This window comes from Bombina bombina, chromosome 2, assembly GCF_027579735.1.
Source record: "Bombina bombina isolate aBomBom1 chromosome 2, aBomBom1.pri, whole genome shotgun sequence".
Classification (NCBI taxonomy): Eukaryota; Metazoa; Chordata; class Amphibia; order Anura; family Bombinatoridae; genus Bombina; species Bombina bombina.
Genome location: NC_069500.1, coordinates 773847302 through 773862103, shown reverse-complemented (window position 1 = coordinate 773862103; position 14802 = coordinate 773847302). Strand labels below are relative to the sequence as shown.

The 14802-nt window shown below is 38.0% G+C and overlaps 1 protein-coding gene across 2 annotated transcripts in view; it reads right to left on the bottom strand.

Annotated features, from left to right (window-relative positions):
- ANO8 (anoctamin 8) overlaps positions 1-14802 on the bottom strand; it is a 308265-nt gene that overhangs the window by 161053 nt on the left and 132410 nt on the right. Inside the window, exons 1-4 of one of the 2 annotated variants that reach the window (XM_053702929.1) lie at positions 5414-5600; positions 4937-5047; positions 2996-3128; positions 439-577 (exon numbers count right to left, since the gene is read on the bottom strand). In XM_053702929.1, the coding sequence (XP_053558904.1) occupies positions 439-577; positions 2996-3128; positions 4937-4985 (321 nt within the window). In that variant the 5' untranslated portion in view covers positions 4986-5047; positions 5414-5600. Of the gene's footprint in view, positions 1-438; positions 578-2995; positions 3129-4936; positions 5048-5413; positions 5601-14802 lie in introns of those variants that run through there. The other variant, XM_053702928.1, reaches the window with a different exon arrangement.

Below are 14802 nucleotides of genomic sequence, written 5' to 3'. Positions count from 1 at the left end.
GACAAATTCCCTTTGTAGCTATCTGTTACACTCACTTTACCTTTATTGTATAAAGTTTTTGACACTGTCAGCAATTAAAGGGACAGTAAATACCATTTAACTACAATAAATTTCTGCTGTGCTGCTATAGAATAACACATCAGCCAAATCTAAATGTTTTATAACAACTTAACATCATTTTACTGCAGTTGTTTATCAGTAGCAAAACTCCACTCACCATTTGCCTAATTTGGAGAAGCCAATCTGGGCTTTAGTCGGCAGACAACAAGGCTAGTCACTGTCATAAAGTACATTGTTTTGCAGTTCTTATCAGCTAAAGACAATTAAGGAAAGATCTGTAACAGGGTTAGCCTTGAGAAGTCAGCAGGGTCCCTAGAACCTATCCATAGAATCTCCCCTAACTGATCTTATCATTTAAAAAAACAAAAAAGAATTTACCTGAGATGTAAAAAAATTAAGTTCATTTTCTATGTTCTGGTAAATATAATCCTCTTCACATGAGAAGACTCTTGTCCCTCCTCCAAATTCTGTCTTAACTGGTTTACGTAGCCCAATCTCCTCCGCACCGCGGAGCAAACTGCAAGAAGGGAGAACAACAAAAAAATAGAATCTTTTAATTTCTAGTAGTTTTTTTTTAGTATTGGGCAGAAACTGAATTTGAGTAGAACACAGGTGTAATAAAGAAGGCAATGAGGGATATTTATCAAGCAGTCAACCGCAAATACGCTGGAATTCCGAAGCATAATTGCAGAGAGCCTGATTCCCCTTATTTATCAAAGCATACAGACAGGCATAAGTAGAAATTTGTGACGTAATATACGATCCGCCGGTCTCAGTCCAACACAGATCGATGCTTACGTCATTACAGATGTTCCGAATGCAAATTCGGCACTGACTACTTTTGCTAGTTAACAAATATCTAACAGATATGCTCGCCACTATTCCAGCCCAGCGTACCTGGTTTTCAAACCGCCGCCCCATGCCATAGGAATCAATGGGAGTCTGAAAGCAGTGAAAGCATATGTTCGCTGCTGCCCGATATCCCATTGATTCCTATGGTAGAATAAAAGTTATGTTTACACCTAACACCCTAACATAAACCCCAAGTCTAAACACCCCTAATCTGTCGCCCCCTACACTGCCGCCACCTACAATATACTTATTAACTCCTAATCTGCCGCCCCGACACCGCCGCCACCTACATTATGTTATTAACCCCTAATCTGCTGCCCCGACACCGCCACCACCTACATTATACTTATTAACCCCTAATCTGATGCCCGACACCGCCACCACCTACATAAAGTTATTAACCCCTATTCCGCCGCTCCCGGACCCCGCCGCCACCTATATAAAGTTATTAACCCCTATCCCGCCGCTCCCGGAAGCCCACAGCTACTAAATAAATGTATTAACCTCTAAACCCCTGGCCTCCCACATCGGTAGTTTATTGTAGGCTAGGGTTTTTTTTATTTTGGGGGGGGCTTTTTTATTTTCATAGGGCTCTTAGATTAGTTTAAATATTTGATCATTTATTTTTTATTTTGTGTAACTTAGTGTTTATTTTTTTTTGTAACTTTGTAATTTTTAATTGTAGATTTAAATTATTTAAGTAGGGTTAGGTGTTTAAATATATAATATAGTTAATTTAATTTGTAATTTAATGTATTTTTAGTATAACAGTTAGGGTAGGTTAATTATTAGTTTAATATAGTTTAATGTAATTTTAGTATAATAGTTAGGGTAGGTAAATTATTAGTTTAATATAGTTTAATGTAATTTTAGTATAATAGTTAGGGTAGGTAAATTATTAGTTTAATATAGTTTAATGTAATTTTAGTATAATAGTTGGGGTAGATTCATTAATAGTTTAATATAGTTTAATGTAATTTTAGTATAACAGTTAGGGTAGATTCATTATTAGTTTAATATAGTTTAATTTAAATCTAAAGGAAAGTTTAAATTTATTATAAGATAGGGATGAGTTAATATTTAATATAAAGTTAGCGGGTTAATAGGTTAATTTAGTTTATGGCGATGTGGGGGGCTGGTGGTTTAGGGGTTAATAGGTTTAGTAAGTGGTAGTGATGTGGGAGGCCAGAGGTTTAGGGGTTAATACATTTAGTTAGTTGCGGCGGGGTCTGGGAGCAGCGGGATAGGGGTTAATAACTTTATTAGAGTTGCGGTGGGGTCCGGGAGCGGCGGGATGGGGGTTAATAACTTTATTAGAGTTGCGGTGGGCTCCGGGAGCAGCGGGATAGGGGTTAAACAGTTTAGTACAGTGGCTGTGTTTAGTGACTGTATACAAATAAAGCCGTGAAAAAGCCGAATAGCAGCGAGATCGATGACTGTTAGTTAACAACAGTCCGCTGCTCATCGCCCCGTACTTGGTGCGCGGCTTTTTCACAGCTTTTTTGTTAAATATGGAGAGCGTATTCAGGTCCGCAGCCGCGATGTTAGGCGATGTCAGGCGAGCATATTGGTGCCGTTGAATGCAAGTAAGTTGATGGCTTGATAAGTAGGCCTCAATGGATATGGCAGAATCAGAGACGCAATGTTTGTTCGAAACAACAGAAGTTGGCAGCATTTAAATGGGTATTAGAATCTACAGCCATGGAATAAATAAAGACATTTGGGACAAGAGCCAGTTTACAGCATGCAGGGAGCCTGGAAAAGGAGGGTATATCATGTGAGCATCAGACAGCAAAGACAGGGTTGGCTGCAAGAGAGGACAACAGTATTGGCTGTAAAGGGTCTGAATGATCAGTTTGTAAGAGTGTTTGAGAAGACACAGGTTGCGCTACAAAACAGGATGATGGTATGTGGAGAAACAGGTGAAGGAAGTACTGGGTAAGGGAAGAGGGAGTCTTGAAACATGGGACTCAGAGCAGAATTTAAGTTGTACAGAGAGAAGGAAGTTCTAGTAACCATCAGAAATAGGCAAAATTAATTTAAAGGCAGTTAATTCTAAAGGCTGCTCAAGAAAGACACCTACTTCTCATACGTGGCTGTCACAAAGAAGGCGTAGATTTGAGTGTGTTTGTGATGTCGGATCTGCATAATTAGTTCAGGTATCCCTAGCCGCACGTGGTTCAGCAGCCATAGTAGGGTGTGATCATCCGTGGTATCTGGAGGGAGACAGTAATGGGTACAGGCAGTCGGCTGTGTGAGTCTGTTGTGTATCTGGTATCAAAATAAAGCTGTTTTGGTTGTAATATATACAGGAAATGCTTTATTTGAATTCAAAAAGAGAAATCCACACAAATATGCTTAACCACTCAGTGATAAGCTTTTATAAATAAAAAAAAATACAAATAAAATGCATCCCAATGGGGGGGGGACGTTAAGACTAAAGGGCCAATTTATCAAATGTCTGTCCGACATGATTCGATCAGCGGATCATGTCCGACAGACATCGCTGATTGCGGACAGCATTACGCTCTCCGCATTCAGCATTGCACCAGCAGTGCTTGTGAACTGCTGGTGCAATGCCGCCCCCTGCAGATTCCCGGCCAATCGTCCACTAGCAGGGGGTGTCAATCAACCCGATCGTATTTGATCGGGTTGATTTCCGACGATGTCTGTCCGCCTCCTCAGAGCAGGCGGACAGGTTATGGAGCATCGGTCTTTAGACTGCTCCTTCATAACTCGTGTTTCTGGCGAGCCTTACGGAGCTTGATAAATAGGCCCCTAACAATGCTTGTGTGTGTGGATACCTCAGACTTAAATGAGTAGTATATTTATAATCGATTGTGGTATTTTTATAGAAACTTGGGGAATTTATAGAATTTTTGGGTAGGTAAACATTTTTTTTTTTAATAGAAAAGTTGGTACTATATTACAGTTTGCAAGCACTTCTTGTGTCACTGAAAAGGCTCAAGGCCATTGGTAAAGAGGGTTCTGCAGTCCCAGAATGGTGGCAGTACTTTACCTGGTGTTGTCTGTGTCATTAGAATTACAGTAGGTATTAGCATAATGTTGTCAATATGGCTTGTATATAAATGCCTAGGTCTGCCTGTTAGGGTGGAACATACAATAGCATGCATACCTTTTGTAGAGTTAAAGGCTAAAGAAAGCAACTAACTGGATTCAGACATCGTACAGTGGTTGTTGGGCATGGCCAATGTATAAAGGATATTTTTAACCACTCCAAATCCTTCTTGTAGGAATGTACCATGTAATATGTTCTCCTTAATCATTATAGAAAAGAGGGGATACATTTTGATTCAGTATGATACAGGTTCTAAAAAAACATTATTTAACTTCCCTGTGAACTTATAAAAACTAATCATCTCAAATGTATGTTTTTATATATTTTCCTCTAAACAATTGTTAGAAAGTGTAGTGCTGAGGAAACATTATAGGGGAACTTCTTGAGATTTCTATAAAACATGGTGCCCTTTAAAATCTGCCCTGTGTGTGGTCTGTGAAGTTGTGGTATAGCCACAAAAATGGTTTTCATATGGTCCTCAAACAATGCTTTTTCCACCCCACAAAAACACACATAAGGAACACACAAGAGAGAGCCTGGTGACGAGGGAGATGGCTTAAGTAGAAAACGAACACGGGGTACAGAAATGGACAGAAATACAGTATGAAATATTCTGTATATGAAATAAATAGATATTTAAACATTTTAATAGAAGCAAAAATTCTTAGGCCAGTAAGATGAAACTGGAGACAGAAAAACAAAGTTCCTAAACATTTAGCACGCATCATTTTAATTATGGGCCAATGCTTTAGTAGGGATAGACTAATGGTTGATGGTAAATAGACGAGTTTTTTTTCAGTTAGATGGCAAATCTCAATTTCAGCAAAACTAGTGCGGTTGGGTGAGCTTAGGGAAAGGACAGAAAATAACTGGGTATTAATAGGGTGTCTGAGTTATAGGTAAAGTGTCTGGTAGTACACAAGATGTAGAGTTGTCAAATGCTACCTGGGAAAGTCATGACCACGTCACAGTTCTCTGTGGGTATGGTCCTCATCCAGGATTTGTGAGATGTGATGTATCGGCCAGCTTGAAGGAGTCGCTTTCCAAAAAGCTTATCTGTGGAAGCAACAAACGAACAATGTCACAGAATATCAATAAATGCTATCTCATACCTCCAACAATACAATCTCTTCCACTAGTTTACTTTCCTTAGATGTAACATTTTAATTATTTTAGATAACCACTGTCATATTTAGCACAAGTCTCAAAAAAACTCCAGTATCTATGGTTCATAATGCTTTGACTATTCTACAAACAACTACAGTATAAAGATACAACATTTAATGGTGCCATTTCACCATAGGTTTTTTGTCTCCTAAGTTTTGGTAACAATTTGACTATCTGTAATAATTTAACATTAGTCTGTCCCAAGTGGTTAAGCACACATTTGCTTTGTAGGTATCCATCACTTTAAAAACTAACCGTTGTTCAATGGATGCAACTAGCATGAATTTTCAGGATTTCCTCCACCCTGTTGTATCTAGGAAAGAAAAGCTCAGGAGTCCAGTACTGAACTTCTAAACATGTGGGATCTACAACAAGAAGGCAAAGGAGTTGGGTACCAGGGTTCTTTGTTGCTTGATGGATTCATGGCTACTGAGTCAATACTATTCTGTTCTGTGTGTCTGATGGGTGCAGCAACACAGAAGTTGTAGCTGTACATCTCAAAGGTCAATGCAACATGATAGTCAAGGCCAATGTTTCTAGTTATATATATAGAGCAGTGAAAGGAGGGTTAATTACAGTTCAGTTTCACAGGGTGAAGTCAGATTATGGTGCCAAGTGTTACTAATTTTAGTGCTAAGAACAACTAATGAGTATTCAAACTCAAACGCTTGGTAACAGTATCACTCAGTCTGTAACACTGGTTAGAAATGGGAATCTCATTAGTTTTCAGTCATTCATTACTAAGGAATATTACCGTGCAAGACCTATATGAAGACGTTTACTCTGCATAACTCATTAGTAAGAGTAGCATTCAGTTGTGCACCATTAGTGTCACATACAACTCATTACTACATACTCTCATTTTTAAAAGGTCAGTTTTTAGCACATTAGATCAGCCTATCCCATTACAACATATTATTAGGCAGTATTATTGAACACTCATTAATTCTACATTTACTAATGTTTAACTGACAACTGTATAGCAAAACATTCATATATCTGGAATTATTAATAAGTATGTATTAGAACAGATACTGATTTTATTTATATAAAGCATTAGGATTCTATATGAATTGTTTACATGATTCAATTGTATAGAAAGCATTAAAGGGACATGAAACCAAAAAATGTTCTTTCATGATTTAGGTAGAACATACAATTTTAAACAACTTTCCAGTTTACTTCTATTATCAAATTTGATCTATTATCAAATATTCTCTCTGTTAAGGAAGCAGCAATGCACTACTGGTTTCTAACTGAATACATAAGTGAGCCAATGACAATCAATATATATATATATATATATATATATATATATATATATATATATACATACAGCCACCAATCAGCAGCTAGAACATAGGTTCTTTGCTGCTCCCGAGCTTACCTAGATGAACCTTTCAACAAAGGATAACAAGAGAAGGAAGCAAATTAAATAATAGAAAAATTGGAAAGTTGTTTAAAATGGTATGCTCTGTCTAAACCATGAATGTCTGATTATGATTCTACTGTCTCTTTAAGATTCTATATAATTTGTTTACATTCAAGCTCAACAGTCCATTACATGTAAATACAACCTCACATTACATTATCACTCATTAATATCAAGTATAGTTAAATTATATGGTTCACATAATTAAAGGGACTTTGTACACTAGATTTTTCTTTGCTTTTTGTAGATGATCCATTTATATAGCCCATCTGGGCATATTTTCGTACAAATTTATAATTTTGCTTATTTTTCAAAAACATTGTTCTGATTTTCAGACTCCTAACCAAGCCCCACAGTGTCAGATGTATACACACGTTTACAGACTCCTGCTGGCTCCTGCTTATGTTATGTCTTTTCATATGCAGGGAAGGGGGGTGTCTGATCTTCTTGTTTTCCCAGGCCCTTTCAATGGGTGTCCCAGCCAAACCTCATTAACACTGCTAAACTGGGAGCTTCTAAATACATTTTTAAAAGGTTTTATACTGGATTTTTATATCAGTATCTGTGCATATTCTTCTTTATAGCACTGTCTATTACATGCAGTTATATGAACATTGGTGTATACTATCCCTTTAACATTTACATTTAACATTTACTAGACCTGCACAAGCAGAGAACATGGATCATAACTGGCCATTACAGTGATAAAATATTATGTTCTAATTTGTTGTTACCAGTCCATGGTTAAAAAGAATTACATCTTTTAGCACCCTATACTTTCAATGGATGGCATCACTCAAACTACACGTGGTGAATTATACAAAAATATGTAAAACATATTAATATAAAGTATTGCACTCATATTTATACATATTAAAATATATGTTTTTAATTAAAATATTTTTTTATAGTTCTTTAAAAGGATATAGCATACAGCAAGGTATTGGGAATGACTAAAACAAAAGTGTATAATATATATATATATATATATATATATATATATATATATATATACTGTATATGTGTGTGTGTGTGTGTATATATATATATATATATATATATATATATATATATATATATATATATATTGTGTATATGTGTGTGTATATATATATATATATATACTGTATATGTGTGTGTATATATACAGGGAGTGCATAATTATTAGGCAAGTTGTATTTTTGAGGATTAATTTTATTATTGAACAACAACCATGTTCTCAATGAACCCAAAAAACTAATTAATATCAAAGCTGAATAGTTTTGGAAGTAGTTTTTAGTTTGTTTTTAGTTATAGAAATTTTAGGGGGATATCTGTGTGTGCAGGTGACTATTACTGTGCATAATTATTAGGCAACTTAACAAAAAACAAATATATACCCATTTCAATTATTTATTTTTACCAGTGAAACCAATATAACATCTCAACATTCACAAATATACATTTCTGACATTCAAAAACAAAACAAAAACAAATCAGTGACCAATATAGCCACCTTTCTTTGCAAGGACACTCAAAAGCCTGCCATCCATGGATTCTGTCAGTGTTTTGATCTGTTCACCATCAACATTGCGTGCAGCAGCAACCACAGCCTCCCAGACACTGTTCAGAGAGGTGTACTGTTTTCCCTCCTTGTAAATCTCACATTTGATGATGGACCACAGGTTCTCAATGGGGTTCAGATCAGGTGAACAAGGAGGCCATGTCATTAGATTTTCTTCTTTTATACCCTTTCTTGCCAGCCACGCTGTGGAGTACTTGGACGCGTGTGATGGAGCATTGTCCTGCATGAAAATCATGTTTTTCTTGAAGGATGCAGACTTCTTCCTGTACCACTGCTTGAAGAAGGTGTCTTCCAGAAACTGGCAGTAGGACTGGGAGTTGAGCTTGACTCCATCCTCAACCCGAAAAGGCCCCACAAGCTCATCTTTGATGATACCAGCCCAAACCAGTACTCCACCTCCACCTTGCTGGCGTCTGAGTCGGACTGGAGCTCTCTGCCCTTTACCAATCCAGCCACGGACCCATCCATCTGGCCCATCAAGACTCACTCTCATTTCATCAGTCCATAAAACCTTAGAAAAATCAGTCTTGAGATATTTCTTGGCCCAGTCTTGACGTTTCAGCTTGTGTGTCTTGTTCAGTGGTGGTCATCTTTCAGCCTTTCTTACCTTGGCCATGTCTCTGAGTATTGCACACCTTGTGCTTTTGGGCACTCCAGTGATGTTGCAGCTCTGAAATATGGCCAAACTGGTGGCAAGTGGCATCTTGGCAGCTGCACGCTTGACTTTTCTCAGTTCATGGGCAGTTATTTTGCGCCTTGGTTTTTCCACACGCTTCTTGCGACCCTGTTGACTATTTTGAATGAAACGCTTGATTGTTCGATGATCACGCTTCAGAAGCTTTGCAATTTTAAGAGTGCTGCATCCCTCTGCAAGATATCTCACTATTTTTGACTTTTCTGAGCCTGTCAAGTCCTTCTTTTGACCCATTTTGCCAAAGGAAAGGAAGTTGCCTAATAATTATGCACACCTGATATAGGGTGTTGATGTCATTAGACCACACCCCTTCTCATTACAGAGATGCACATCACCTAATATGCTTAATTGGTAGTAGGCTTTCGAGCCTATACAGCTTGGAGTAAGACAACATGCATAAAGAGTATGATGTGGTCAAAATACTCATTTGCCTAATAATTCTGCACTCCCTGTATATATATATGTGTGTGTGTGTGTGTACACACACACATATATAATTTTAAATTGAGTGGAGAACAACACTATTTCTAATTTTTTACATAACTTTGGGTTGGTGAACCTTTAGCTTAGTGAAGGTCAAACAATGCACCTTCTCAGAGAGTCAGCAGTGGCTTGCATGACAAAAATTACATCTTCACAGAAGCAATACACAACCCCAGCTCTTTGAGCAGGCATGGTGTTTCAATATTGATGCCTGGGCTCTAACAGGATATGTGCGTATGCTGCTGAAAAACTGTAATCACTTTTACTAGAAGCATTTCTGCTAATAGAAGTGTATTGCAAAACTGCTTCTATTTCAAACTGAAATGCACCCAATGCACATTTAAATGTTGTCCTTTCTATCCCTTTAAGCTCCAAAGGTGCATGTGCTTTTATTGGTTGGTAATCCATGATGCATTGAACAACCCATCTGAAAATGGAAGTGTTTGTTAGGCTACCTTCTTTTGCAATATTCTTATAGAATTATCAATAGTCAATTTGCCTCTATTTGTCATCTGATCAATACTGATGTGTAAACATCAAACCACATTCAAGGAGTAAAACCATTTCCCATATCCTTACTTCTAACCAGGACAAAATAAGAGAAGATGAATTTAGAGGCATGAAACTCAGAAGCCACATTGCCACCTTAAGTGAATAAAAGACTAATTCGGAGAACAGTATTCCATGATAAAGTCAGCCTTGGTCTCTTAGAACACTTGAACTAAGACTTTTACTGAAATAGTCAAGTAAAAAATTAAGGATGCAAAGTAAGTCAAGATAATCCACTTAAATCTGATGTGACTGCATCCATGCAGAAGACACCCTGAACATGACAAAGTAGACACTTAGCTATCATACAGAAATGTATATACCATCAGATCAAAATTTTCCAAACTATGCTAAAATCTCCCAAGCCATCAAATTAGGTATTGCATATCTGGTTGGAAAACCTGACCTTAAATTTACCTTGTCTGGATGCAAAATTCAGACAATGGGGCCGATCTATCAAGCACCGTATGGAGCTTGATGCCCCTGTTTCCAGCAAGCCTTCAGGCTTCTAAAAACCGCTGCACCATAACTTGTCCGTCTGCTCTGAGGCTGCGGACAGAAATCAACCTGATCGAATACGATCGGGTTGATTGACACCCCCTGCTAGCAGCCGATTGGCCGCCAATCTGCAGGGGGGCAGCATTGCACCAGCAGTTCACAAGAACTGCTGGTGCAATGATAAATGCAGACATTGTATCATGTCCGCTCGCACTATGATAAAGCTACCCCTTTGTCTATATAAAATATACATATAAGAGAGAAACAGAGGTGTCTAGGTCAATAGTAAAAAGGAAATGTAGGAAACACATCATGTCACATTTTATGGCAAAGGCATCTATGGCATATGTTTCTGGGAAAGAAAGCAGACTAACAAACATCCCTATCTGATAAATAATTTGTATGTTTGGATCTTAAATGTTGTACTAGCTGAATGAAGATGGCTATTTTCACTGAAATGTGCCCCAAGGACCTTTTTAAATGTTCTTGGTGCAGCGAAAAGCCCAAAGTGCTGGAAAACTGTAAAACTTTATTTTTTATGGTGGATTTGAAAAAGCCCTGGTAAGCATTTGAACTTGAACATTTTTGAAGTCTGCCATCCACATAAATGGATTTAGAGGAATAGCACTAGTGTCAGCAGATATTATTTTTATTTTAACATTTTCATGTAGTAATATTCTTCATCAGGACCCAAATGTGTAACTCACTTTATTGTAAAACAGAAATAAAGTGGAATAAAAGTATAATCATCATCATAATCATAAAGTATCATCCTTTGCTCAAGAGCTTCTGGAGTTGGAGATTTGACAAAGATTTTTCAGCATTTTTTAATTCTATAAGGTAATTTTCCTGATTACATAAAAGACCCAAAATATCGATAATTAACCCTGCCCAACCTTCTAGAATAAGCAAAAGATTTCCTCCTAGTGGATAATTCTGGGCAGATACAATGTCGTGCCAACTTCCCTCTAGTGAACGCCAGAAATTTGTCTCTACTACCACCTTTTGCTTGCATGAGTAATTTCCAATTATTGGAGTTAAAGAGACACTGAAGCCAAAAAAATTTCTTTCGTGATTGAGATAGAGCATGACATTTTAAGCAACTTTGTAATTTACTCCTATTATCAAATATTCTTAAATCTCTTAATATCTTTATTTGAAATGCAAGAATGTAAGTTTAGATGCCGGCCCATCATTTTTGCTGAACAACCAGGGTTGTTTTTGCTGATTGATGGATAAATTCATCCTCCATTTAAAAAGTGCTGTCCAGAGTCCTGAACCAAAAAAAAGCTTAGATGCCTTCTTTTTCAAATAAAGTTAGCAAGAGAACGAAGAAAAAAATTGATAATAGGAGTAAATTAGAAAGTTGCTTAAAATGGCATGCTCTATCTGAATCACAAAAGAAAAAATTTGGGTTCAGTGTCCCTTTAATAATTTGTGGATATAAAATATCTTGAGAAGCAAGACTGAAATATTGGTTAAAATGCAATATGACAATTCATTTCTAATTTTATATTTCTAAGGAAGAAACATATTTGTTTTCTCTTGGAAATCATAGAATCTGTCAGTTATCCAAAAATAATATAAACCTTGAAAGGCAAATTTAAAAAATTGTTTTTAAGCCAATGGGGTAGATTTGTTATTCCCCGGGCAGACATGATTCGCCATGATTCGCTATAGCGAATCATGTCCGCCCTGCATCGCTGAATGCCAACAGCATACGCTGTCAGCATTTAATATTTCACAAGCAGTTCTGGTGAACTTCTTGTGCAATGCCGCCCCCTGCAGATTCGCAGTCAATCGGCCGCTAGCAGAGGGTGTCAATCAACCCGATCGTATTCGATCGGGCCGATTGATGTCCGCAGCCTCAGAGGAGGTGGACAAGTTATAAGATAAATCGGCCCCATTATCTGCTCAGTGTTTTAACTAAAGCATACCATATCACCAAACAAAATGGAAAGTGTAAGCAGACCTATTTGACCTTCATTAACTCCAAGAAGATTGTACAATTTAATGATAAGATTTTCATTCTTTTGTAAAACAAGTCTGTTGTGATCAAAATATCTCAATAGTTTAAATTGTGGAAACCTCACGATTTACAGTGTGAGAATTTATTGAAGCTCACTATTGGAAACAAGAAAAGTTGAGGCTACTTTCATCTGTAAGATCCTAATAACCTGCATCGTTACTCTTCATTCTAGGATTTAAAAAATTATACAATAAGCAATTACACAGTATAATGCATATAAATAGAACACCTCACACACATGCCCAGTATAATTAATGCCCCAGCTCAAATAAACTAATATTTGATAATGTATTTTTTTAATATCTTTTAATTACCTATAGTCATCACAATACATAGCAAAGAGATAGGGGTTCTGTAACTTGTATTACAATAAGGAAAAATTTGCAGGAATAGTGGAGTGCTTGAAAACAAATACGATAGCAAAGTTCAACATCTTTACACAAATGTGTAGTTGCTGAAAATCACTGTAACCTAAGGAAGTTAAATGGTAGTATATAAAGGTCAGCAAGACCCTCCACAATTACAGGACTTATAGCTTTTATCTTTGTGGTCAGGGAAAATGCCAGGGGGGAATACCATCAGAATAACAGGTTGGCTGAGATGTGCCAGGGCTAACCTGACAGTAACCTGAAAGACAGCTTACCTAGTAATAGAGACCATTTATTGGAAGGAAGGTCAGGGACAAATAACCCCAGCCTTGGAACAACAGGAATGACAGGTTAGCTGAGCTGTTAGCTGAGATGTAACAGGGCCAACGTGATAGTAAACCTCAAAGAGGGCAAAAAAGAACATCAAATGCATAACTGAGAAACATCTAACATTTTGCATTCACATACAAGCTCTGGAAATATAGGGTAACAACAGACCCCCAACAGCTAAGCTAATGATGACAATAGAGGCAGCCTCGATGCTAAGGGAAATGGCCACCGAGACTGGTGGGTAGGGGCCTAAACCAGCACCAAAAGAGCTTAGAGTACAGAACAAAATTAGCTGTGATTAAGGAGCCTGCCAAAGTGTAGAAACCGGCTAACAATAGTGTAAGAATAAAGGCCTAAAAACTTAATCTCACAAGGAGTACAGAGACCATCTCCCTTCAGGCTGACATAAGGGACACAAAGATGCATCAAAAACTTGAAACTGAGCTACTAGGACATAACAAATAAAACTACTAAACAGAAAGCACGGATGACACAAATAAGCACAAGGGGACAGGTCTTGCTGAGCTAACATAAATCAAGTGGCAAAGCAATTAGCTAACAGTGAGGTACACGTGAAGCTCTGCACTAAATGCTAATTGGCAGAGAGAGGCAGATGATTTGGATCGTAAAGGCAAACCTGCCGAGCATTGTGCCAGGGAAGGACCGCCTCTCAGTGACAAGTTAAAAGTATAAGACAGATTGGCCATGACAGATGAGGCCCTGACTGTAGAGCCCAGAGGAGGCTGGAATGCAAGGCGCTAACTATGATTTAGGGCTTTGGGATCAATACCTCTGCATAGAGAATGGGAGTTGTCCAGTTTGCAGGATCACTAAGGCACAAGAAGATGAAAAACTAACTAGGACAACTTGCAGGGAGAGAAAGGAGACAGTGAGAAACGTTATCAAACAAAACCCCCCTCCCAACATAGGGGCCAATTTATGAAGCTCCGTATGGAGCTTGGTGCCCCGTGTTTCCGGCGAGCCTTCAGGCTTGCCAGAAACACAAGTTATGAAGCAGCGGTCTAAAGACCGCTGCTCCATAACCTGTCCGCCTGCTCTGAGGAGGTGGACAGACATCGCCGGAAACCAACCCAATCGAATATGATCGGGTTGACACCCACTGCTAGAGGCTGATTGGCCGCGAATCTGCAGGGGGCGGCATTGCACCAGCAGTTCACAAGAACTGCTTCTGCAATGCTGAATGCGGACAGCGTAATGCTGTACGCATTCAGCGATGTCTGTCGGACATGATTCGCTGATCGGATTATGTCAGACAGACATTTGATAAATTGGCCCCACACAATACAGCATGAAAGTAAGATGTAATGAAGGACAGCGTAACACTGAATGTGACAGAGATACACACACAAAAAAACAAACAGTGAACTAATTTGGCGAACATATGCCCCATCTTACCAATGAGTGTCACTAACACCACAAAAAAAAAGATCCCTTTGATAAATACAAAACAATGTAAAACGACAAAGGGCCAGAGCGTTTTCTTTTCTTCTCGTATTAAGAGTTAAAAGTAAACTGTTTTCTCTTGCCCACAAACCCGACACGCGGGAAAGGACAAACTTAGAATAACGCACATGCAATAATGTATTCCCCTATACAAGTCAATGGAGCAAAAAAAGTGGAAAAACAGCTAACACCCTACTTGTGCTCAAACCTGATCACATATTCTTAAATGCGCT